At 43.2% G+C, this 27,349-nt stretch overlaps 1 protein-coding gene across 1 annotated transcript in view; it reads right to left on the bottom strand.

Annotated features, from left to right (window-relative positions):
* The window catches only part of LOC110527680 (regulating synaptic membrane exocytosis protein 4), a 55,713-nt gene extending 30,467 nt beyond the window's left edge, over positions 1 to 25,246 (bottom strand). Inside the window, exons 1-2 of the mRNA XM_021609119.3 lie at positions 24,432 to 25,246; positions 2,933 to 3,071 (exon numbers count right to left, since the gene is read on the bottom strand). Coding sequence (XP_021464794.1) covers positions 2,933 to 3,071; positions 24,432 to 24,570 — 278 coding nt within the window. The 5' untranslated portion in view covers positions 24,571 to 25,246. The remainder of the gene's footprint in view (positions 1 to 2,932; positions 3,072 to 24,431) is intronic.
* Between the last annotated feature and the right edge of the window lie 2,103 nt (positions 25,247 to 27,349).

Genomic DNA, 27,349 nt, shown 5'->3' with positions numbered 1-27,349 from the left:
AGACACTTCCTGCTCGTGTCTGCCTAGCATCGCTCCCTGGATCCCGACGGCTGAGTGGAGAGGATCCGAAGTCGCTGGGTCCATTCTTGGTCGGATTCTTCTGTTATGGTGAGTGAATGAGGACCCAAAAGCGAACTAACTTAAACAGAGCTTCTTTAATAACCAAACATAGGTAGGCTCAGATAGACCGGCAGATTCCGACAGGACAGGACAAGGTTACAGCAAACATGACGATAGTCTGGCTCAGGCATGAAACACAACAAACAAGAATCCGACAAGGACAGGAACAGAAACAGAGAGAGATATAGGGACCTAATCAGAGGGAAAAAGGGAACAGGTGGGAAACGGGGTGAATGGGTAGTCAGAGGAGACAAGGAACAGCTGGGGGAAAGCGGGGGAGAAGGTAACCTAACAACGACCAGCAGAGGGAGACAGGGTGAAGGGAAAGGACAGAGACAAGACACAACATGACAGTACATGACAGTAAATCGGAGCAACCTCAATTTAGGCCTGAAATCCAGAACCTGTTTTGTGCTGACATTTCACTCCTCTTACCCCGTGTCATTGCCAAATAGTCTAGCCTTTCTGCAATCTCAACGTTCAATATGCAGCTGGATTTTGTGCATGATCCCTGATTGGTTGTTAAACATAACATAAATAATTTCATGACAATCACTGCACCAAAGACACTAGTTTCAGTCTCCTAACTAGTCTTTCACCTCTGAAGACTAGATACTTCTATGCCAACTTTGGTGTTTTATCTCTGAACACTCAAAGCTTGTTTCTCCACAGACTGTTGGTGGGGAACCATGGGGTATTAACAATGCTCGGTGGAGACTAGAGATCCTGACCGCCAATGTGTCTAGGCTGAGACATGCCATGTACTGTAGATATCACCACATTCACACCTGATCATTTTATTATTATTATTATTATTTTTATTTTTTTATTTTACCCCTTTTTCTCCCCAATTTCGTAGTATCCAATTGTTGCAGTAGCTACTATCTTGTCTCATCGCTACAACTCCCGTACGGGCTCGGGAGAGACGAAGGTTGAAAGTCATGCGTCCTCCGATACACAACCCAACCAAGCCGCAACTGCTTCTTAACACAGCACGCATCCAACCCGGAAGCCAGCCGCACCAATGCGTCGAAGGAAACACCATGCACCTGGCCACCTTGGTTAGCGCACACTGCGCCCAGCCCGCCACAGGAGTCGCTGGTGCGCGATGAGACAAGGACACCCCTACCGACCAAGCCCTCCCTAACCCGGGCGACGCTAGGCCAATTGTGCGTCGCCCCACGGACCTCCCGGTCGCGGCCGGCTACGACAGAGCCTGGGCGACACCTGATCATTGTTACAGCCCACATCTCCCTTTATGGTCACAGCCCCCCACCTCTCTCTTTATTGTCACTAATTCTGTCATCAATTCAAGGAAAAGTCACGTGTTTACTATTTAAACATTTAAACATGCTTTTTTTTGTCAAAAACTAAAAACAAGTATTCAAAAGTCAAATGATAAAATACAACATCTCTAATTAAATAAACAATTCTAAAAAAATAAGTGTACAAGGAAAGCCAAGAAAAAAATACTCCCAACCCCCTTCCAAAAAAAGAAGTAATGAAATAACAGCTCATAATGGTGCAATACACATTTATAATAAAAATGCACGATATTTTAGACATTTCTCAAAAAAACAATAAGGAGTAAAGAATAGTAAAAAGGGTAATGTTCTGTGTGTGGTGTGTGTATATATATATTAATATATATATATATATATATATATATATATATATATATATATATATATATATATATATATATATATATATACATATATTAGTTTGGATACACCTATTCATTCAAGGGTTTTTCTTTATTTTTACTATTTTCTAATTGTGTAGATCCAAACTATGAAATAACACATATGGAATCATGTAGTAACCAAAAAAGTGTTTCCAAATTGGCCTACAGTTTCCAAATTGGCCTACAATCTAATTAGGAGCTATGTTTTTCAATTTTGAATGTTGGATGCTTAGGAATATTACAATTGTGATGTGAGTTCCACAACCAACAAGACAGGTCGGTTGAGGGATGAGCGGTGACGCTCATGAGGAGTGACGCAACCTGTCGGAAGACAATGCTATTCTCCTCGTTCATTAATGATATAATGTTTATATTAGAAGGCCTTTCTCGGCCAATTTGGAAACTGTAGAATGATTTCCCAAAGTCTTATCTGCTTCTATTCCATTATGCGCTGTATTTAAATGCATCATAATGGATGCATCTTAATACTTTTGATAAAATGACCAAACTATCGCAGGTGTTGGAGGTATAATGTGTCCACTCCCAAATCAACAACTGCATTTCATGGCCTATAGCTGCTCTGTTTTATCCTCTAATCCCTACTAATAAAGCAAGGTTCAAAATATAGACATCAAACGTGAGCTAGTAGATTAGTCAGCCCACACTGGGGAGAGGGAAGTTTGACGCATTGCATTTCCAAGAGAAAGCCAGTGCCATGATTCCACAGGATTTATGGGAGTTTTTTCAAGATGAGAGATGAGAGATGAGCGCAATCAGAGGCATATCCAGACACCAAAAAGCTGAACAGATAAACATATTTTTGAGGAGGGGGGAATTGCATTGAATCAAATGATTAATTACCAATGATTTACCGTGCGGGTGCCACTAGTAACAATATACTTCGCTATACTATACTTCACCTCACTTAGCAGATGGTTTTATCTAGAGGGACGTACAGTACAGTAAATGCATACACATTTAGTATGTTTATGTGATTTGCGCTGGAGTGGACCCACAAGCTTGGCTTTGTTAGTGCCACATGCATACCAACTGATCCACACAGAACCCCTGTGAATCAGTGGGCGCCCCAAGTGCTAATGGTGCTGGTTATGTTGCTGTACTCACTTGCCCTCTGAGCCGTAGCTGTTCATGCTGTCTTCAATGGACTCGTGGCTGGCTTGGCGTACAGTGCGGCTGGGCATCTCTACAGCCAGTCCCGTCTCAGTGCTCCTTTGGATCCCCTTTAGCCTTCTACCCTCAGCATCTACAATTCACACAGGGAATATACATGTTTGGTAAACAGAGGTAACACTTCACTGGCTAACTCTAGAGGTCCCGTTGATCTCTAGAGAATTAAGTAATTCTGCATTCCGTTTTTTGGCGCCCCGTAAATGGAATGATCTGCAGAGCTCTCTGCACCTTGATACTCTGGTGCATCTAGGGCAATTGAAGCTATTAATGAAGGACCTCATTGTTAAGGAATGTGTTTGTTTCTTAAAGGTCAGCGGCCCCTTGGAACCAATCTCTCTGGTTTTAAACAGCCAATGTGGCATTGACATGAGTCAGAAACATTCATTATAGTGTAAAAATGTACTACAAAGTGTAAATAGGATCATTTTATTCATAAAGTCAGTCTCGTCCAAAACAGATTTTGGTAACTGACTTACCTGAGGGTTTGGTTTGGATTACAATTATGTCATAAATTTATGCTCCCTTTTGCCTATTAATATGTGGTGGCGCCGTGTTTTCTGGGAAAAGACTGGGAGATTTCTATTTGCATGGAGCTTTCCTTAGGAGGACCAATGGAATGGTTGAAATGGAGCAAACCCCGCCCACCTGGCTTGATTTGCAATGCACATATTGATTGGGAAATAGCTACTCTAGTGAAAATGGGCTTCCGTAAAGTTCAACAATCAGATGGCCAGGATATGGATTACATCCAACGCTAGATACAAGTTCTGCGGGCTGTCAACCGTCAAACTTGAGACTATACGTGGTGTTGTTGGTGACGCTCAGTTGGTTACGCATGTCTTGTGGGGTATGCTTGGGTGTCTGAGCTGTGTGCTAGTAGTTTAAACAGACACCTCGGTACATTCAGCATGTCAACACTTCTTACAAAAACAAGTAGCTATGAAGTCAATCTCTCCTCCACTTTGAGCCATGAGAGATTTACATGCACATTATTAATGTTAGCTCTCTGTGTACATTTAAGGGCCAGCCGTGCTGTCTTGTTCTGAGCCAATTGTAATTTTCCATGGTGACTCTTTTGTGGCACCTGACCACACGACTGAATAGTAGTTCAGGTTTGACAAAACTAGGGCCTGTAGGACCTGCCTTGTTGATAGTGTTGTAAAAAGGCAGAGCAGCGCTACATTATGGACAAACTTCTCCCCATCTTAGCTACTGTTGTATCAACATGTTTTGACTATGATAGTTTACAATCCAGGGTTACTCCAAGCAGTTTAGTCACCTCAACTTGCTCAAATTTCATATTATTTATTACAAGATTTAGTGTTGAGTCATCTGCATACATAGACACACTGGCTTTTCTCAAAGTTAGTGGCGTGTCATTAGTAAAGATTGAAATTAATTGTTTATTATGTTGGAGAGACTTCTATAAAGAACAACCTCTCTTTATCCACAATATAGCAGGGGGTGTAAAGCCATAACACATATGTTTTTCCAGCAGCAGACTATGAACGATAATGTCAAAACCCACACTGAAGTCGAACAAAACATCTCCCACTATATTTTTATCATAAATTTCTCTTAGCTAATCATCAGTAATTTGTGTAAGTGCTGTGCTTGTTGAATGTCTTTCCCTATAAGCATGCTGAAAGTCTGTTGTCTGTTGTCTATTTTTAGTTGAATCCTGGAATTTAAACAACAGCTATTGATGACTTCCCAAATGCTATATAGGCCTAAATAGCAATATTGATGATATATGATTGATAAAGTATGGTTACATTTAATTTGCTCTGTTAAATTTAACCTTTGGAATTACTTCGATAGCAATGGTAAATCTATTAAATGCAGATCTCTCAACAATCAATCTCAGGATTGCACATTGGTAATAGTCAGTTAAAGATATGAAAGCTAAGCAGTGCTGGGCTTGGTTAAAACCCTGGATGGGAGACCAAGGGGATAGCTGTAGACAGATCAACTCTCCAGTAGAAGGTGCAGCCCAGCCTATTGTTTTCTTGCTTATAGTGGATATTTTGGATATTATGTTGAAGAGCTGTTGTTTCAAAGGTAAAAATTCAACATATTTTATACAAGGTTTGTTTATGTTTAAAATTGGTTACCATGATGACCTAATAGTGTGTTGGAAAATCCACCCTCAAAACAATAGTTAATATTTTAAAATCCAATGTCTTTTTCACGTAGATTCCACATCACAAGGTGTTGACAAATTACATTAAAACAACACAGATTTAACCAGTTTGTGCCTGTGTGGCAAGGGTTGATGGGTTGTGCCATTGGGTCATTTGAGGTTCATTATGTGCATCTGTCCGTTTCACATATGATCTTGTTCATTATGTAAGGATTTAGCCTGCATCAAAGTGTCAATGTTACATTCAAATCTCCACCCAAACCTCCTTTTCCAAAACCTAAAACAAAACAATATTATACTAGGCTATATCAATAATAGGATAATGTTTGCTCCACATACTAGCTCATGAATCACTTCCTTGATTTAGCCTCCAACTGCAAACACACTAGCAACATTTAAAAACAGGGCTTTGATTTTTCAAAAGGCAGTATTTCTTAACTCAGAGGGAGAATTTTTCCAAATTGAGCTGTTGATGTACAGCAGTGCAAAACTTTAATTTGGAATTCTACAGAATGCCAGAACTGTTGTACAACAAGTGCCAACCACACAGCCACATTATTTACAGTAACAATTCATAGTTATTCCTGTCCATCAACGCATAACAATGAATTAAGAGGAACCTTACCGGTTCATAATGTCAAGGTAATAATAAATTGGCTACCTTGCCCTTGTGCAAAGTACAAGGTTATAGAGACAAAGGTAGTTTTAGTTATAGAGACAAAGGTCGTTTTTTTCTATTTCTAATTCTCAGTAAATACAAGATGTTCACAGTAGTAGCCTCGCCTACCTAACATTTCTCATTCTAAGCAAGAGACACTTTTTGATAGAGTGCTCCAACAGGCTTGATAAAAAGTCTTTGACATCGTCAATCTATTATTAAGGACAGGAAAATGTCCCCTTTTTACAGCCTGGTGGAACAGACAGAGTGCAGTATCATTTGCAGGTCATCCTAGTCTATGTTAACTTTGTACTGTGCCATTGTCTCACAACCATGCAGTACAGTACTGAACACTATAGACACCTTACCCAAAGATACAGAGAATTGGTCCATAGTCTTCCGTGCAATAATCATACTATTGAGATTTGATCATTTGGTGCGTGTAAAATAACTGTGATATCTGTACATGGCCCAGTCTTACATAGCAACTCCAGTAGGGGGTGTCAGGGATTAGGTTTTTAATATTGCTCAGATGTGACCCAGAACATTGCTATTTTCATGCTGTTCACTGGGAGATTAAACATAGGCATATTGGGGTTACTCAAAGACTGGTTTCAAATAATTGTGCATTGATACGCATCCTGTCTGCAGGTAACCGAATTCCACTCATTAAGAATGGGAATAAAATCATATTCAGCATTCAAATCCTGAATCTTAGACACATTTCATATACTACCTGTACATGCTGTCTGAAACCATATCAACCCGAGTGTATTATATAAAAGCAATGAGCAGCATGTTGTCCTAACAACTTCTCTAAAGCTATGTCTGAAAAAGGACATTCTGCCACAAGAAGTATGAAAAGGATGTTGTTGCTATGGGAAACCACACCAAAGACATTCTGGAAGTGTGTCCCGTGGCTTTGAAAATGTTTTAACCCTGTTAAAATTTTAGAGAAGGATCATTATGTCTTACTTATACTCTCTTAGAGTGTAACACTATTTCACCTTTCCAGCAAGATCCAGCTGAACAATAGTGTTATGCACAGCAGGTGGGACTATAATGGTTCTTGCAAGGTTGAGACAGATGTACAGTACAAATGGAATAAGAATTCATATAGCATAGAAAGGGACAATAAACATTCAATAAACCCTGAATACAGAGACCTGTTCTGTTGCAAATAGTATAATAAATGACTTGCCATTAAAAAAATAGTGCTATAAACTGAAGGAAAATACACAGGCTCATTGATTTCTCATCATAAAAAGCATTATTGGTACAATGTTATATGTGCTCTAGTCTATGAACATTAAATTATCTGGCAACAGCTCTGTTGGACAGTCCTGCAATCCGCATGTCAATTGCACACTCCCTTAAAAGTTTAAATATCTGTGGCATTGTGTTTTGTGACAAAACTGCACATATTAGAGTGGCCTTTTATGGTCCCCAGCACAAGGTGCACCTCTGTAGTGATCATGCTGTATAATCAGCTTCTTGATATGCCACACCTGTCAGGATGATGGATTATCTTGGCAAAGGAGAAATGCTCACTAACAGGAATATAAACAAATTTGTGCACAGAATTTGAGAGAAATTCCTGGGATCTTTTTCAACTCATGAAACATGGGACTTCACACCTTGTGTTCATATTTTTGTTTAGTATAGCAGCAATATAACAAATTGATAATGTATACAGTATTTAAATACATTTCAATTCTCTGTAACAAATGTACACTAAAAAACAGACTCAGAAAGCAATGCATTTTCAGCTGATTACCTTGTTTTGTCATTTCAACATAGTTTGTTTTCAAGCATCTGCTTTTTTTTTTTACGTGAAAAGAGACTTTGTCTTTACTTAGAGGCCTCTAGGAAACCACCAATCTACAATGCTTGCATATGAAGACAAGAATCGGGACCGTATGACACACATACCTTCCCATCAATGTGAACCAGATTGATAACTTTGGTGTCCAGTCTAATGTAGCACATGTACAAGTAGGTCTCATTACAGAGTTCCCTAGTGTGGGGATATAAATGAAATAGAGCACATTGATTAAGTTGGCTGAATTCATTTAGCACATAAATTTGAAACAGGGAAAGGGAGAGAAGGGGTATTTTTAAAGCACCTGCTGATAATTTTTCTTATTAAATGGTTCACAAGATAGCAGTAGCGGTACATGGGTAAAATCACTGCTGAAGCCAAGCCAAGCCTATGTTGTGATAATTGCGATTTTTGCTCTTTAACCCATTTGTTAATACGCCACCATGATATACAATAAGGCCAAGACAACAAAAAGCCAACAGTCACATAGTGGCGGTTTTGTGTTTCATTACAAAACCGGAGAGCAACATCTGTCCAGTGAAGTCCACAAAGCAAATATCGCATGGTCAAGCAACTTAATGTTTTCGACAGTTTACTAAACAACTACTGATTTAGAACAACGGAGTTATTGCAAGTCAGCACAAAGTCCACTGCCACAGCTATTCCAGCACCATTTCAACTTAAACATCATCAAATAAACAAGGCTATATATGCTTAATTTAATACAAACAAAACAAACTTAAAGATACTGAAAACGATTTAGTCCAATCAATGTTCCTAAATATGGTGTGGCTGTCCATGGTACTGATTTGTGTGTGTGTGTGTGTGTGTGTGTGTGTGTGTGTGTGTGTGTGTGTGTGTGTGTGTGTGTGTGTGTGTGTGTGTGTGTGTGTGTGTGTGTGTGTGTGTGTGTGTGTGTGTGTGTGTATGTGTGTGTGTGTGTGTGTGTGTGTGTGTGTGTGTGTGTGTGTGTGTGTGTGTGTGTGTGTGTGGACTACTTGTAGACTAGTTGAACGCCAATGCCATCCTCCTCACTTTCAGGTTGGCAAAACGGTCTATGGCTCTATCATAAAGTACACTTTTAGTTTTTGTTGTCATAGGCTACCTAGCTTAAATGCTTGCAAGCCTAACTTCGTCGCATGGGAAACAATGAACCAGCTAAGTTAGCTAGCTAGTTGACATGAGCCTAGGTAGGCTACATATTGAACATATTGTCTCAGGCCAGAGGCACAATATATGATTCAGGCACTTGTGAATTGAAGGAAAATTATCCAAACAGTCTTTTGTCTGCTATGTATTTTTTGCTATGTGTTAGATCCCAGTAAAACTAGCAGTCACTAATGAGGATCCTAATAAAAACATATTTTTTAAGTTCACGAAACTGAACATTGTATTTCTTATCTTCAAAAACTCATGCATCAGAAACAACATGTTTTATCACTATCTCTATCAACATCAGTATCTGCTTCTCCTCCCACAGAGAATGGCTTGTGAAATGGATATTTTCTAATGTTTTAATATAATTAAATGTACCATTCCTATCACCATTCCTATCACCTGTTATCGATCCCAAACCCCAGTCGTCAATGCTCTTTTTAATTCTGATCATTGATTGGGCCATCATATAGCACTCCATTACTCACTCTTCCATTAATGAACCATTAAGCAGGTGATGGATTGGTGGTGCCTGTAACTCATCAATCCCTAATGATTTCAAGGAATGGTCTGCCAGAGATAAGGGTATTGCTGTAGACCACTCTGCCTCTGGGGTGTCTTCTGTGTTAGATGGTTTGATCAGATGACCCAGGTCATGAAGTTTGAAAGTCACTGAACAGAATATGCAATCCTACATCTGATGAAGGATATACACAGGGTTTCAGATGTCTCTGATGAAACAGACTCTGATCCTTTGTTTGGAACTCATCCATACACAATATTACAATTTCCCAACCTGTGCAACTCTATTTTGTTGTAACTTGTCTGACTTGATATAGTCATTCTGGTCAATGGCATCTAAATCAAATACCGTGAGTAATAACAACCCATAATACACTAGAAATGAAACTTGACATTGATGTGGAGGATACAGATGTCCTAATAACAATGCTGCAGTAAGGCCAATGGGTTTGGGATGGGCTCATTGTGTTAAGCCCTAAGTAGTCCCATTTTGCAAAGCCGATAAGAGCATGTTATGTAAATGCCTAAAACAAAACAAGCAGCCATCCTAATAGACGACCAAGAGAAACATATGATTTAGGTCTGTCACACAGTCCTGGGCCACATTCAGTAGGCTAACGTGGAACATTGCAGATAGAAATGTCATGAATAGGGCCAACATGATTCCTCATTCTACATGTAAGAGAGGCATGTTTGTTCTACATCATATATTTATATCTGAATGTTCCACAGCTCCTGTTATAGGCTAGCTCCGAATGGGGAGGTGTAGCTGTAGCACACATTTGCTTAAAGGTCAGATCAGTGCTTGTTCTGTACAGACCTTGCTTTCATAGAACACATGTTTGTGCATATCCACAGCATTGTATTAGCTGGAACAAAGCAAGCAAGGAAAGGAGGAGGAGGTGGAGGGGTTGATGCAGGCAAGCTGCATGAATGGGTTTCACATGGCTAACAAGAGAACATCAATAGATTGCTAACAGGGTTACTTCATCTCATCTATCTCATGTTTGTGTAAATCAAATATGGATTTGCCATTTTTAGAGGATTGCTCTAGGATGAAATATCATACATAGTGACAGATTATATAAATATTGGAAGGATTATACACTTGATAAAGCCTAAAAAAGTCACATTACCACTGAGTAACTTCAGATACACATATTTTTTCATTCAAAATCCATTAGGGGCTAAGGGATGTTTACCCCCTACACACACATGACAACTTGACAACATTAATTCCTCATTGTTTAATACAATGCAGACTGCAAGTGCATAGGTATGGGAACTACATTTCTCGAGACAGTGTCTATTTCACTCTCTATAGAGAGAACTCTCTATTTCTCTCTCTCTCTCAGTCTCAATAATATTTTGAGAGGCAGCATCAAACCAGGCTTGACAGTGAGGGAGTGGTAACAAGCATAGGAAGTTCTGAGATTTTTTTCAATAGATCCCAGTTCCTCTCCTGGAGGCGCTAGAAAACAGGCTTGGCATATAGATCCTCAGTAGTGTGTCAATACGAGTGGTAAACACAAACATTTGAAGTAAAAGATGATACTTTAAATACATTGGGAGAAGGTTGTGCGGTGGGTTGGATCTGAATACACATTTCTTGCATGTAGTCCATTATGGGACCCTATGAACACAGCTGAGACACTGACCTTGGGAAAGGTAATAGATACTTGACCTTTGAGGCATTGGTTGAGCTGAGGACCCAATAGAGAGATTATTCATTCATGCCATGAGGCTATAAGGTGAACATGGAGATAACTGTAAACTGACCCAGAAAAGACCACACATTTCTGAATCTGGATGACAGTACTTCTAGGTCTCAGGATGGCAGTAGTGATGCACTTAGCCATCCACCACACTTTGGCCTCATCTAGCAGCAACCCCAACAGCCAGATTAAACCCGACTGTGTGATTTGAGTAAGTGCACCAGGGCTTGAACTCACAACCTAACATAACATGCCCAAGAAGCACCATCAATCTCACTGACCACGAAAAGCCAAGGCATTTCTGTTACCGCAACAGTAATTCTAGGTGTCATGAAGGCAGTAGTGATGCACTTAGCCATCTGCTGCATAACCAGAGGCGCCTGAGCAATGGAGCCAATGGAGCAGCTGCACTTCCACTTTCAAAATAAGGGTGCAAATGTATTGTTTTGCAAATTATCATATTCCATTGGAAAATCTGTCATTTTTTTTATATTTGTAATGTTTTGTAATGTAATGTAATGTAATACTATAGATATGACAATTTTATATATGATTTTATATGATTTGTAATGTAAAACTATAGATATGACAATTTTATATATGATATAAAAATGAACAGATTCCATTTTTCACCCCCTCCCCCAATGGACTCAAGATTAATGGTTTTGAGCACTGGAAAGTTTTGCTTCCCTCCTGTGTGCCACTGTTTTAGTTTAGTTAGAAAGGGGTGGCAGGTAGCCTAGTGGTTAGAACGTTGAGCCAGTAACCAAAAGGTTGCTAGGCCGAATCCCCGAGATGACAAGGTAAAAATCTGCCGTTCTGCCCATGAACAAGGCATTTAACCCACTGTTTCTAGGCCTTCATTGTAAATAAGAATTTGTTCTTAACTGACTTGCCTGGTTAAAAAAAGCTCTAGTTGCACCACTGGTGTTTAAAATGAAAAGGCACCTGCAAAATAAAATGGTTTATACATTTTTTTGTGCTGTTACATTTTTATTGATGGTGTTGGTCCAAAGGTGCTGTTACATATAATTTGAGCTGCGTGCACCACCAGCAAATTCATTGTATCGTTTCACTCTGCCTGTTAGAACCTTGATGAGCATGGGCATGTCTGATTAGGCTTCACTGTAGTGCAAACTCTGACTCTGAGTAGCCATCCTTCAGCCTACCAAAGGTTGCACCTGAACAGAAAACTGCCTGTCCGGTAGCTCGCAGGCTGTCAATGAGTAGCTCGCAAGTAGATAGTGATATTAGGCCTAATATTACATAATTAAATCAGATAAATAATTTTCCTCCCAAGTTGTTTACAGGCATTTAACAGCATTCTGCCTTTTTGACATCTACTAATGATTATTTAAATGATTATGATGTTTCTTCAGCATTTGTTGACAGATATGTAGCCTACTCACGGTGGTTATTGTTCAAGAGGCCACTATTAAACAGAATGACAATTTAACAATAATTGGAAAATAATTGATAGTAGCCTTGTCCTGCAGGGACTGTTCAAACCAGTTCGCTCTCTCATCTTAAAAAGGCAATATTCTCAATGTGGGCTACAGTACAATGATTTTTGTAAAAACAATGTGTGATTTTAAGAACCAAAATGCAATTAAGTTATGAATGTTCTTTGTTTTTAGTCATCAAATTTGGCCTACACAATAACAAAATATGCAAACTGTATATGATTAGCTTGTGAAAACATGTTTTAGTATGAAGTAGCTTTTATGAAAGAAAAGGTTGGAGAACCCAGCTCTAGCCCAAACTGTTCAAAATGACCCATATTGTAACGGCATTCTTCGGTAGAAGGAGAGTCGGACCAAAATGCGGCGTGTAGATTGCGATCCATGTTTATTTAAAACAGAAGCAACACGAATCTAAATACAACACTACAAAACAATGAACGTAACGAAAACCGAAACAGCCTAATACTGGTGCACATACACACAGAACAAGGACATCAAGACACTAAGGACATCAAGACACTAAGGACATCAAGACACTAAGGACATCAAGACACTAAGGACATCAAGACACTAAGGACATCAAGACACTAAGGACATCAAGACACTAAGGACATCAAGACACTAAGGACAATCACCCACAAAACACTCAAAGAATATGGCTGCCTAAATATGGTTCCCAATCAGAGACAACGATAAACACCTGCAAAACTCCAGTTTGCATTTTCAAGTTGACAGTTCTTTTTCAATGCCCTCACATGCCTTATTTAGAAAGAAAATTGTCAAAAAATCTATCAAAGTCACATTTGTAAATGTACTGCATTATTGTGACTGCATTATTTGTGACAAAAAAAGATGACAACTTAATGTACAATTTAAAAATGTTTTTTCTGAACCTACCATGTACAACATTCTAATTCAAATCCATTTTGGGTAAAACAATATTATTCCTGTTACGGTGCGTGAATGAGGACCCAAAAGCGAATTAACTTAAACAGAGCTTCTTTAATTACCAAACATAGGTAGGCTCAGACGGACCGGCAGATTCCGACAGGACAAGACAAGGTTACAGCAAACATGACGACAGTCTGGTTCAGGCATGAAACACAACAAACAAGAATCCGACAAGGACAGGAACAAAAACAGAGAGAGATATAGGGGACTAATCAGAGGGAAAAGGGGAACAGGTGGGAGAAGGGGTGACGAGGTAGTCAAGAGGAGACAAGGAACAGCTGGGGGAAAGCGGGGGAGAAAAGGTAACCTAACAACGACCAGTAGAGGGAGACAGGGTGAAGGGAAAGGACAGAGACAAGACACAACATGACAGTACATGACAGTACCCCCCCACTCACCGAGCGCCTCCTGGCGCACTCGAGGAGGAAACCTGGCGGCAACGGAGGAAATCCTCGATCAGCGCACGGTCCAGCACGTCCCGAGAGGGAACCCAACTCCTCTCCTCAGGACCGTACCCCTCCCAATCTACGAGGTACTGGTGACCACGGCCCCGAGGACGCATGTCCAAAATTCTACGGACCCTGTAGATGGGTGCGCCCTCGACAAGGATGGGGGGGGGGGGGGGGAAGACGAGCGGGGGCGCGAAGGACGGGCTTGATGCAGGAGACATGGAAGACCGGGTGGACGCGACGAAGGTATCGCGGAAGAAGAAGTCGAACTGCGACAGGATTAATGACCCGAGAAATACGGAACGGACCAATGAACCGCGGGGTCAACTTGCGAGAAGCCGTCTTAAGGGGAAGGTTCTGAGTGGAGAGCCAAACTCTCTGACCGCGACAATATCTAGGACTCTTAGTTCTACGCTTATTAGCAGCCCTCACAGTCTGCGTCCTATAACGGCAAAGTGCAGACCTGACCCTCTTCCAGGTGCGCTCGCAACGTTGGACAAAAGCCTGAGCGGAGGGGACGCTGGACTCGGCGAACTGAGATGAGAACAGCGGAGGCTGGTACCCGAGGCTACTCTGAAAAGGAGATAGCCCGGTCGCAGACGAAGGAAGCGAGTTGTGGGCGTATTCTGCCCAGGGGAGCTGTTCTGACCAAGACGCAGGGTTGCGAAAAGAAAGACTGCGTAAGATGCGACCAATAGTCTGATTGGCCCGTTCTGCTTGACCGTTAGACTGGGGGTGAAAGCCGGAAGAGAGACTGACGGACGCCCCAATCAAACGGCAAAACTCCCTCCAAAATTGAGACGTGAAACCTCTGTCCGAAACGACGTCTGACGGAAGGCCATGAATTCTGAAAACATTCTCGATGATGATTTGTGCCGTCTCTTTAGCAGAAGGAAGCTTAGCAAGGGGAATGAAATGAGCCGCCTTAGAGAACCTATCGACAACCGTAAGAATAACAGTCTTCCCCGCTGACGAAGGCAGTCCGGTGACAAAATCTAAGGCGATGTGAGACCACGGTCGAGAGGGAATAGGAAGCGGCCTGAGACGGCCGGCAGGAGGAGAGTTACCGGACTTAGTCTGCGCGCAGACCGAACAAGCAGCCACGAAACGACGCGTGTCATGCTCCCGGGTGGGCCACCAAAAACGCTGGCGAATGGAAGCAAGCGTACCCCGAACGCCAGGGTGGCCGGCTAACTTGGCAGAGTGAGCCCACTGAAGAACGGCCAGACGAGTAGGAACGGGAACGAAAAGAAGGTTCCTAGGACAAGCGCGCGGCGACGGAGTGTGAGTGAGCGCTTGTTTTACCTGCCTCTCAATTCCCCAGACAGTCAACCCGACAACACGCCCCTCAGGGAGAATCCCCTCGGGGTCAGTGGAGGCTACTGAAGAACTGAAGAGACGAGACAAAGCATCAGGCTTGGTGTTCTTAGAGCCCGGACGATAAGAAATCACGAACTCGAAACGAGCGAAAAACAGCGCCCAACGCGCCTGACGCGCATTAAGTCGTTTGGCAGAACGGATGTACTCAAGGTTCCTATGGTCAGTCCAAACGACAAAAGGAACGGTCGCCCCCTCCAACCACTGTCGCCATTCGCCTAGGGCTAACCGGATGGCGAGCAGTTCGCGGTTACCCACATCATAGTTACGTTCCGACGGCGACAGGCGATGAGAAAAATACGCGCATGGGTGGACCTTGTCGTCAGAGAGGGAGCGCTGAGAAAGAATGGCTCCCACGCCCACCTCTGACGCGTCAACCTCGACAACGAACTGTCTAGAGACGTCAGGTGTAACAAGGATAGGAGCGGATGTAAAACGATTCTTGAGGAGATCAAAAGCTCCCTGGGCGGAAACGGACCACTTAAAGCACGTCTTGACAGAAGTAAGGGCTGTGAGAGGAGCTGCCACCTGACCGAAATTACGGATGAAACGACGATAGAAGTTCGCGAAGCCGAGAAAGCGCTGCAGCTCGACGCGTGACTTAGGGACGGGCCAATCAATGACAGCTTGGACCTTAGCGGGATCCATCTTAATGCCTTCAGCGGAAATAACAGAACCGAGAAATGTGACGGAGGAGGCATGAAAAGTGCACTTCTCAGCCTTCACAAAAAGACAATTCTCTAAAAGGCGCTGGAGGACACGTCGAACGTGCTGAACATGAATCTGGAGTGACGGTGAAAAAATCAGGATATCGTCAAGGTAAACGAAAACAAAGATGTTCAGCATGTCTCTCAGGACATCATTGACTAATGCCTGAAAGACAGCTGGAGCGTTAGCGAGGCCGAAAGGAAGGACCCGGTATTCAAAGTGCCCTAACGGAGTGTTAAACGCCGTCTTCCACTCGTCCCCCTCCCTGATGCGCACGAGATGGTAAGCGTTACGAAGGTCCAACTTAGTGAAAAACCTGGCTCCCTGCAGGATCTCGAAGGCTGAAGACATAAGAGGAAGCGGATAACGATTCTTCACTGTTATGTCATTCAGCCCTCGATAATCTATGCAGGGGCGCAGAGACCCGTCCTTCTTCTTGACAAAAAAAAACCCCGCTCCGGCGGGAGAGGAGGAGGGGACTATGGTACCGGCGTCAAGAGCTACAGACAAATAATCTTCGAGAGCCTTACGTTCGGGAGCCGACAGAGAGTATAGTCTACCCCGGGGGGGGGTGGTTCCCGGAAGGAGATCAATACTACAATCATACGACCGGTGTGGAGGAAGAGAGGTGGCCCTGGACCGACTGAACACCGTGCGCAGATCGTGATATTCCTCCGGCACCCCTGTCAAATCACCAGGCTCCTCCTGTGAAGAAGAGACAGAGGAAACAGGAGGGATAGCAGACATTAAACATTTCACATGACAAGAGACGTTCCAGGAGAGGATAGAATTACTAGACCAATTAATGGAAGGATTATGACAAACTAGCCAGGGATGGCCCAAAACAACAGGTGTAAAAGGTGAACGAAAAATTTAAAAAGAAATGGTTTCACTATGATTACCAGAAACAGTGAGGGTTAAAGGTAGCGTCTCACGCTGAATCCTGGGGAGAGGACTACCATCCAGGGCGAACAAGGCCGTGGGCTCCTTTAACTGTCTGAGAGGAATGTCATGTTCCCGAGCCCAGGTCTCGTCCATAAAACAGCCCTCCGCCCCAGAGTCTATTAAGGCACTGCAGGAAGCTGACGAACCGGTCCAGCGTAGATGGACCGACAAGGTAGTGCAGGATCTTGAAGGAGAGACAGGAGTAGTAGCGCTCACCAGTAGCCCTCCGCTTACTGACGAGCTCTGGCCTTTTACTGGACATGAAGTGACAAAATGACCAGCGGAACCGCAATAGAGACAGAGGCGGTTGGTGATTCTCCGTTCCCTCTCCTTAGTCGAGATGCGGATACCTCCCAGCTGCATGGGCTCAGCACCCGAGCCGGCAGAGGAAGATGGTAGTGATGCGGAGAGGGGAGCGACGGAGAGCGCGAGCTCCTTTCCACGAGCTCGGTGACGAAGATCAACCCGTCGCTCAATGCGAATAGCGAGTTCAATCAAGGAATCCACGCTGGAAGGAACCTCCCGGGAGAGAATCTCATCCTTTACCTCTGCGCGGAGACCCTCCAGAAGACGAGCGAGCAAGGCCGGCTCGTTCCAGCCACTGGAGACAGCAAGAGTGCGAAACTCAATAGAGTAGTCTGTTATGGATCGATTGCCTTGACATAGGGAAGACAGGGCCCTGGAAGCCTCCTCCCCAAAAACAGGTCGATCAAAAACCCGTATCATCTCCTCCTTAAAGTCCTGATACTGGTTAGTACACTCAGCCCTTGCCTCCCAGATTGCCGTGCCCCACTCACGAGCCCGTCCAATAAGGAGAGATATGACGTAGGCGACACGAGCAGTGCTCCTGGAGTAAGTGTTGGGCTGGAGAGAAAACACAATATCACACTGGGTGAGGAACGAGCGGCATTCAGTGGGCTCCCCAGAGTAACACGGCGGGTTATTGATTCTGGGCTCCGGAGATTCGAAAGCCCTGGAAGTGGCCGGTGGATCGAGGCGGAGATGGTGAACCTGTTCTGTGAGGTTGGAGACTTGGGTGGCCAGGGTCTCAACGGCATGTCGAGCAGCAGACACTTCCTGCTCGTGTCTGCCTAGCATCGCTCCCTGGATCCCGACGGCTGAGTGGAGAGGATCCGAAGTCGCTGGGTCCATTCTTGGTCGGATTCTTCTGTTACGGTGCGTGAATGAGGACCCAAAAGCGAATTAACTTAAACAGAGCTTCTTTAATTACCAAACATAGATAGGCTCAGACGGACCGGCAGATTCCGACAGGACAAGACAAGGTTACAGCAAACATGACGACAGTCTGGTTCAGGCATGAAACACAACAAACAAGAATCCGACAAGGACAGGAACAAAAACAGAGAGAGATATAGGGGACTAATCAGAGGGAAAAGGGGAACAGGTGGGAGAAGGGGTGACGAGGTAGTCAAGAGGAGACAAGGAACAGCTGGGGGAAAGCGGGGGAGAAAAGGTAACCTAACAACGACCAGTAGAGGGAGACAGGGTGAAGGGAAAGGACAGAGACAAGACACAACATGACAGTACATGACAATTCCTCCCATTTTGCCATGGCAAATTCTCTCCATAATAGTGGTCATAAATGTTGACACTGTAAATTACCTGAGTTTTATGATATGGAAAAGTGAAGTGCACATCTCGACTCACAGGTTTTTGGCTTGTTTGTATGACATCAAAGCAGTATTTACTATAATTCTCAATGTCTCATCTTTCAAAATACATGGAGTCCTCTTAATTTACGGCATTTCCCTCACTCAGACAATAAAAATTTGCAGAAATTGCTGAAATAGCGGGAGGGATAGGGGCAACTTCTTGTCATGCTCAAGTTCAGAATGGCTGTCAATCAAAACCCTTACAGTGTTGTGAATCGCAGAGCCAGAGCTCTTAACCATGACAAGTTAACTGGGAATATGGCTGAATACAAACACTGTAGTTATTCCCTCCGTAAGGCAATAAAACAGGCAAAACGTCAGTACAGAGACAAAGTGGAGTCGCAATTCAACGGCTCAGACACAAGGATCTACAGACAATCACGGACTACAAAGGGAAAACCAGCCATGTCGCGGACACCGATGTCTTGCTTGCGGACAAGCTCAACACCTTCTTTGCCCGCTTTGAGGGTAACACAGTGCCAACAACGTGGCCCGCTACCAAGAACTGTGGGCTTTCCTTCTCCGTGACCGATGTTTAAGCGCGTTAACCCTTGCAAAGTTGCCAGCCCAGACGGCATCCCTTGCGGCGTCCTCAGAGCATGCACAGACCAGCTGGCTGGAGTGTTTACGGACAAATTCGATCTCTGCTGTCCACGCTTCAAAATGTCCACCATTGTTCCTGTACCCAAGAAAGCAAAGATAACTGATCTAAATTACTATTGCCCCGTAGCACTCACTTCGGTCATCATGAAGTGCTTTGAGAGGCTAGTTAAGGTTCATATCACCTCTACCTTACCTGACACCCTAGACCCATTTCAATTTGCATACCGCCCCAATAGATCCACAGACGATGCAATCGCCATCGCACTGCACACTGCCTTATCCCATCTGGACAAGAGGAATACCTACAGTATGCAAGAATGCTGTGCATTGACTATAGCTAAGCATTCAAGACCATAGTACCCTCCAAGCACATCATTATGCTCACGCCCTGGTTCTTAATCAGCCCTGTACAACTGGGTCCTGGACTTCCTGATGGGCCGCCCCCAGGTGATGAAGGTAGGAAACAACACCTCCACTTCGCTGATCCTCAACACAGGGACTCCACAAGGGTGCGTGCTCAACCCCTTCCTGTACTCCCTGTTCACCCATGACTGCGTGGCCACACACGCCTCCAACTCAGTCATCAAGTTTGCAGACAACACAACAGCAGTAGGCCTGATTACCAACAATGACGAGACAGCCTACAGGGAGGAGGTGAGGGCCCTGGGAGAGTGGTGCCAGGAAAAAACATCTCACTCAATGTCAACTAAACAAAGAAGCTGATCATGGACTTCAGGAAACAGCAGAGGGAACACGCCCCTGTCCACATCGACAGGACTGCAGTGGAGAAGGTGGAAAGCATCAAGTTCCTCGGCGTACACATCACTGATAATCTGAAATGGTCCACCCACACAGACAGTGTGGCGATGAAGTCGCAACAGCGCCTCTTCAACCTCAGGAGGCTGAAGAAATTTGGCTTGGCCCCTAAAACCCTCACAAACCTTTACAGATGCACAATTGAGAGCATCCTGTTGGGCTATATCACCGCCTGGTACGGCAACTGTACCGCCTGCAACCCAGGGCTCTCCAAAGGGTGGTGCAGTCTGCCAAACGTGTCACCAGAGGCAAACTACCTGCCCTCCAGGACACCTACAGCACCCGATGTCACTGGAAGGCCAAAAAGATCAAGGACATCAACCACCCGAGCCACGGCCTGTTCACCCATTATATTCCAGAAGGCGAGGTCAGTACAGGTGCATCAAAGCTGGGACCAAGAGACTGAAAAACAGCTTCCATCTCAAGGCTATCAGATTGTTAAATAGCCATCACTAACCGGCTTCCACCTGGTTACGCAACCGTGCACCTTAGAGGCTGCTGCCCTATATACTTGGAATCACTGGCCACTTTAATAATGGAACACTAGTCACTTTAATAATAACTTTAATAACATACTGCTCTGCTCATCTCATATGTATATACTGTATTCTATTCTACTGTATTTTAGTCAATGCTACTCTGACATTGCTCAATCTAATATTTATATATTTCTTAATTACATTATTTTACTTTTAGATTTGTGTGTATTGTTGTGAATTGTTAGATACTACTGCGCTGTTGGAGCTAGGAACACAAGCATTTCTCTAAACCTGCAATAACATCTGCTAAATCTGTGTATGTGACCAATCAAATGTTATTTTATTTGATGTATAGCATGTTACTGCACAGCCTCTACATTCCAATTTAGTCATTTATCAGTGCCCAAATCTGCCATTTTCAACCCGTATACTGGAACAAGTCTAAAGGGTTAAAAAAAACAGTGTAGAAAAAACATTTAAAATGCAAAAATAGTCTGGGTGCACCACCAAGAGTTTTCACCCCCACTTTCAGACAGTCAGGTGCCCATGTGCAAAACAAGATGTTAATAATGTTAGTGTTGTTACTGCTATACTACACAGATATAAGAACAACTTAGTGCAAAGTGTTAGAGTATATGTAAACAAAGCTTACTGAATGCATAAATGGCAAACAGTTAATAACACTATCACTAGATTGTTAAGTGATTATTTCATTTTTAAGCCCACCCTTAAGGAAATCAACTCTACCGACACTGAAAAACGATGCAATGCAAAATATCACAGGAATCGGTAGATATAATGTACAGTATGTTATTCAATGGATTGCCTCTTTTCACCACTGACTAGACCTACTTTTTTGCAAATTATTGGTGACTTTTCTGTTGTTGTTTCTCCAACATGGCCGCCAAGGGAACCTTTTTTCCTCCATGTTCTAGCACTGTCTAAAACATAGACCTGACTGATTGAACAACATAAAATGTTCAGTTTCCTCTGGATATAACTGATGTGTAATTATTAGCTTTGTCATTACCTGCAAATGTATAGATCACCACAACCAATACAACAGTTGTTTCATTTTTTCATCAATGTGTATTTCTATATTGTGCCCAATTTCTCCTCTTAGAAATAGATTTATGGTAGGTATTAGTAGGAGGGTGTCCTGGGGTTATTTCCCTAATTAGTCCAATGTTGTTGGTTTTTGCTGTTAGAAACGTCACAGCGTTCTTCAACTCCTGTTTAAGGTTAATTTGTAGATATTTAGAGTTGCTGCTTTACTTTTCTGTCAAACCAAATTTGACAGATTTGGTGGATTTAGAAGCATACCTCATCCACATGAAATGGCTTATAGTACTGCATCTATATGACAGTATCAAATATTATGAAACAGGATTCTTTCCATGACCGTTTAATTTCCTCCGTCACTTTTTATTTGTTCCCCATTTTCCTCACTTTTGGCATTATAATGCTGCCCGTAACAATTGGGCCCCAGATATATTCCCAAATACAGTATATTCATATTTATTCACTTCTTCCCCTGGCTGAGACATGGTGACAGGGGTCAGCGATGGTTTTCAAGCTGTAATCAAGGCTGAGTGCCAGTACATGTCTCAACAGGCAATAATCCTCCTCTTTGGCTCCCAGCACCACTAGGTTCGCTATGCTATAGCCACAGCAATGCATTCTGCCAGCATTAGCTTCACAGTAGCATCACTACCATATGCTCACCTGCTGCATTCTATTCCGGTGATTCTTACAGTACACGCAAGAAAATGACCATGATGAAAAGTCTATGTCTGCTGTCTGACAAGATTAAGTCTAATGAGATGCGAGTTATGGAAAGCGGATGAGATCCTGAAATAGAGAAACATATAATACATGTAGGCTACATACGTAGATCAGTGACCATGGGTTTTAGCTATACATGCAAGGATTCAATCATGTAATAAAATGTCTGCTATTTAATCGAGTGTAATGACATACTAGCACGGAAGGGCTGATGATGAAATCCCAGAGATTTCTATCTGTGAAAAATCTGTGACAACGGGCTGCTGTGTGTGACTCTTCTGACTGTACGTAGAGCTAGAGCTTGATGGGGAGGTGCAGTCTGATGTGCTGTTCCTGTTGGCGGTGAGGTTTAGCTGGGGAGATGTGATGTCTGGCCTGGTAGCACTTTGTCTCACATGCAGATCCCCACAGGCTGACAGCCAGAGAGGGGAGAGGATATGGAGACATATACAGATACTGTATACCTTCAGATACTGTACAATGCCTTCAGAAAGAATTTACACCCCTTGACACATTTGGTTGTGTCTTTAAAATGGAATAAATTAAGATTTTGTGTCATCACAACATCAATGTGGAAATATGTTAGATTTTTTTTTATGTATATAAAAAGAAAAGCTGAAATGTATTTAACCCCTTTGTTATGGCAAGCCTAAATAGATTCAGGAGTAAAAATGTGCTTAACAAGTCACATAATAAGTTGTGTGGACTCAATCTCAATAATAGTGTTTAACATGATTTTTGAATTTGTCTCTGTATCCCACACATACAATTACCTGTAAGGTCCGTCAGTCAAGCAATGAATTTCAAACACAGATTCAACCTCAAAGACCACAGAGGTTTTTAAATTCCTCGTTTTGAAAAAAAATAGCAATTTAATAAATGTTGAATCCAGGCTGTAATAGAACAAAATGTCGAAAAAGTCAAGGGGTAGGAATATTTTCTGAAGGCACTGCATACAGTGAAAGAGAGGGGGAGATAGAGACATAAAACTGAGGAGATTATGGAGATTGAGATATACAATGAAAGTGAATGGGAGAGAAGGAGATGGAGACAATGAAAGGGAGGGGGAGATAGAGACATACAACTGAGGAGATAATGGAGATTGAGGTATACAATGAAAGTGAATGGGAGAGAAGGGGATGGAGACAGTGAAAGGGAGGGGGAGATGGAGAGAGTGAAAGAGGGGGAGATGGAGTCATGAAAGAGAGGGGGAGATAGAGACAGTGAAAAAGAGGGGGAGACGGAGACAGAACACACAGTAAAAGAGAGGGGAAGATGGAGACATACACAGTGAAAAGAGAGGAGGAGCGATGAGATAAAACAGCGATAGTAGTATTCTCACAATCAATTCTCCTCACCTTCACACGTTTGGCTGGCAATGTGCACCAGGGAGAGTCCAAATCAGCCTAAATATAATGACAGCGATAGATTGAATGAGAAGTGAAATGATGAGGGCATATTTGTGGCTCAACTCAACAGAGGAGAAATGAACCTGTAATCAGTGGGTGTTGAACTTGAGAAGTGTAGTTTGTCAAATCACAAAGGAATTAGCATTTCAATTGCCATTCAGACACTGAACTACTACTCTCTTTTCCATGCGTCCATCTGATTACAGTAGTTAAAGTAGCCAACTTTTGTGTGTGTGTTGGCAGCAGTAATGGGAATAGTTGTGCTTATGCATCCAGCCATTTATAATGAGATTGGGGTGGATAAATCATTTCTCAGTCAGAGAGAGACTGAATTGCTTTGTGCTCAAAGCTCCACATTAAAATGGCAGTTCTAATATTTGCAATGCATCAAGTTGGGTGACACCTATAATATTAATTTTGGAGTTGTTAACAGTCACCCATCAGCCATTTGCAAATGTATTACACACTTACATCGTGGCAACATTTGATCAGAAGCTATGTTCACTATACATCAAAAGATGCACAAATGGTTTATTAGACATGCAAACCACCACTGCAAACCACCACCACATCCCTCAAGAGAGGGATACCAACATGCAAAACCATGCTCCTCTCACAAACTTTCACAACCTTGTCTACCAACCTGTCACAACAATTATGAGCTACTACGAGAAACCCACGAGCAGTGAAGATGGAAATGATGGAAGTAGTGAATGAGGAGGCCCGTGGAGGCTGCTGCTAGCACCTTTAGGCTGCTTACCGACATCGTCCTCATCAAAAGAGTTCATACAGGGGAAGTAGATGGCCAGGGCCTCGAAGGAGGCCGACAGGCTGATCCGACTCTGCGAGCGCTCCATGTAGAGCCCAGGTGTTGGCGCTGGCTCAGCCGGCTTGGCCATCCTCGCCTGGGCATTCTTCACGCGGAGCACGGCACGCGGCGTCTTGACAGACTTTCACAGACCCACCAGAAGAGAGAAAAATCCCCAAATCCCCTCTTTCTCTCCCCAAATGTCACTCTCTCTCTGCACTGGAAGGCCACCGTATATCCGGCCGTAAAGATAGGCTTCTCTCCAAAGTTGATAGGTTTCCACAACTTTTGTTTGGTCAGACTGGGGTGTCCTGGTGTGTTGTGGGAGTGTCTGCTTCAAGGGTAGTCGCTGAGGAGAGGAGCAATGCTGTCCTAGAATGAGAAAATAGAAAGATTCTGGGGAGAATTGAATGGAAAAACAGACTCTCAGTTCAGTGGAGTCTGTTGTTTTGTTGAAGAGAAGGTATATTCCTACGTAGCATGCTCTATTGATGTAGCTTCACCCAGGGTAGGGTTCTCCTGTGCACTGCAATGGCGTCGGTATCTGTCTGGTTGCTCTGGGTGATAAAGATCGGCGGAGAGAGGCTTTTACGATTTCAACAGCTTGTGCTTGACTCAGTTCATTCACTGGTAAGTCCTTTGTGGAGAAAGAGAGGGGAGGAGAGATAGCAGGCTGTTGCTGGGATTTTGTGGATCAGCCAATAGGAAAGCCGATGTGGGAAACTGGGTGTGGTTTAGTGCTGTCAGCAGAACTCCCCCGGTACAATGGGGCTGCGCAAGTTTATTACATCCCCTATCCATCTTTCGCTCTCACTGCTCTCTTTTTCTCTCTCTCTCTCTGCATCTGTCTTTCTCTCTCTCACTCACCTTCTCTCTCTCACTTTTCTGGACTTCCATTTGTCTCCTTCTCTCTCTCTTGCTCTGTCTCTCCTCTTTCTCTCTGTTACAGTACCTCTATCTCCATCCGTCATTGTTCAGCCCAGTGTTGCTCAACCAGCTCCATGTCAACATTCAACCACCGAACACACACCACCTTCACTTTCGAAATGTTTGCTCCGCTGAATAGCATATCACATCCAATCATCCGCCTAGCGTTGGCTCTTCCAGCAGCAGCCTAACGTGTCACATGTACAGTCCATTTGGAAAGTATTCAGACCCCTTGACTTTTTCCACATTTTGTTACGTTGCAGCCTTATTCTAAAATTGATAAATAAAACAATTTCCTCATCAATCTACACACAATACCCGATAATTTCAAAGCAAAAACAGAAAAACCTTATTTACATAAGTATTCAGACCCTTTGAGAATCGAAATTGAGCTCAGGTACATCCTGTTTCCATTGATCATCCTTGAGATGTTTCTACAACTTGATTGGAGTCCACCTGTGGTAAATACAATTTATTGGACATGTTTTGGAAAGGCACACACCTGTCTATATAAGGTCCCACAGTTGACAGTGCATGTCAGAGCAAAAACCAAGCCATGCGGTTGATGGAATTGTCCGGAGAGCTCTGAGACACAATTTTGTCGAGGCACAGATCTGGGGAACGGTAACAAAACATTTCTGCAGCATTGGAGGTCCCCAAGAACACAGTGGCCTCCATCATTCTTAAATGGAAGAAGTTTGGAACCACCAAGACTCTTCCTAGAGCTGGCCGCCCAGCCAAACTGAGCAATCAGGGGAGAAGGGCCTTGGTCAAGGAGGTGACCAAGAACCTGACGGTCACTCTGACAGAGCTCCAGAGTTCCTGTATGGGGATGGGAGAACCTTTCAGATGGACAATCATTTCTGCAGCACTCCACCAATCAGGCCTTTAAACCACTCCTCAGTAAAAAGGCACATGACAGCCCATTTGGAATTTCTCAGACCATGAGAAACAAGATTCTCTGGTCTGATTAAACCAAGACTAATCTTTTTGGCCTGACTGCCAAGCGTCACGCCTGGAGGAAACCTGACACCGTCCCTACGGTGAAGCATGGTGTTGGCAGCATCATGCTGTGGGGATGTTTTTCAGAGGCAGGAACTGGGAGACTAGTCAGGATCGAGGGAAAGATGAACGGAGCAAAGTACAGAGAGTTCCTTGATTAAAACCTGCTAGGACTGTCTGGGAGTGGTCTGAGTGGGGAGGTGAAAACAGAAAATGTGCTGTTTTTGACAGAGAGGTTTGGAACTCTCTTTCTTATTGGTCTATTAACTTATTTAACGCATGGTGATGTCACCATGGGAGGCCAAAAATCCATCCCACCAAATCGGGCTGAAATTTCAGGCAGTCTTTTCAAACAGCGCTTACACTAACATGGTATTTTAGTGTGTAAATATACACTGAGTGTTCAAAACAATGAGGACACCTTCTCTTTCCATAACATACACTGACCAGGTGAATCCAGGTGAAAGCTATGATAGCTAATTGATTTGTAATTTGTTAAATCCACTTCAATCAGTTTGCTGTAGATGAAGGGGGGGGGGTACCATTCAGTGTGTGAATAGGTAAAACAAAATATTTAAGTGCCTTTGAATGGGGTGTGGTGGCAGGTGCCAGGCGCACCTGTTTGTGTCAAGAACTGCAACGCTGCTGGGTTACTCCTGCTCAACAGTTTCCTGTGTGTATCAAACACAGCAGGGGTATAGACTGTGGAACCCAGTTCCTACATTTAAATATAAAAATCGATTTTATCAAACAGAACTATGCTACATTTTATCTCTGTGACCCTCAGGATGACAAATCAGAACAAGATTACTGAATGTAAGTACATTATTTACCTTCAGAGGGGAATGTATCAAATCAGTCATGATACAAGTGTTTAGTGCACTCTCCTCAAACAATAGCATGGTATTTTTTTTACTGTAATAGCTACTGGAAACTGGAAA

The sequence above is a fragment of the Oncorhynchus mykiss genome, chromosome 7, assembly GCF_057628025.1.
Source record: "Oncorhynchus mykiss isolate SJ-2025 chromosome 7, ASM5762802v1, whole genome shotgun sequence".
Classification (NCBI taxonomy): domain Eukaryota; kingdom Metazoa; phylum Chordata; class Actinopteri; order Salmoniformes; family Salmonidae; genus Oncorhynchus; species Oncorhynchus mykiss.
This window is presented reverse-complemented; position numbering and strand designations above follow the sequence as displayed.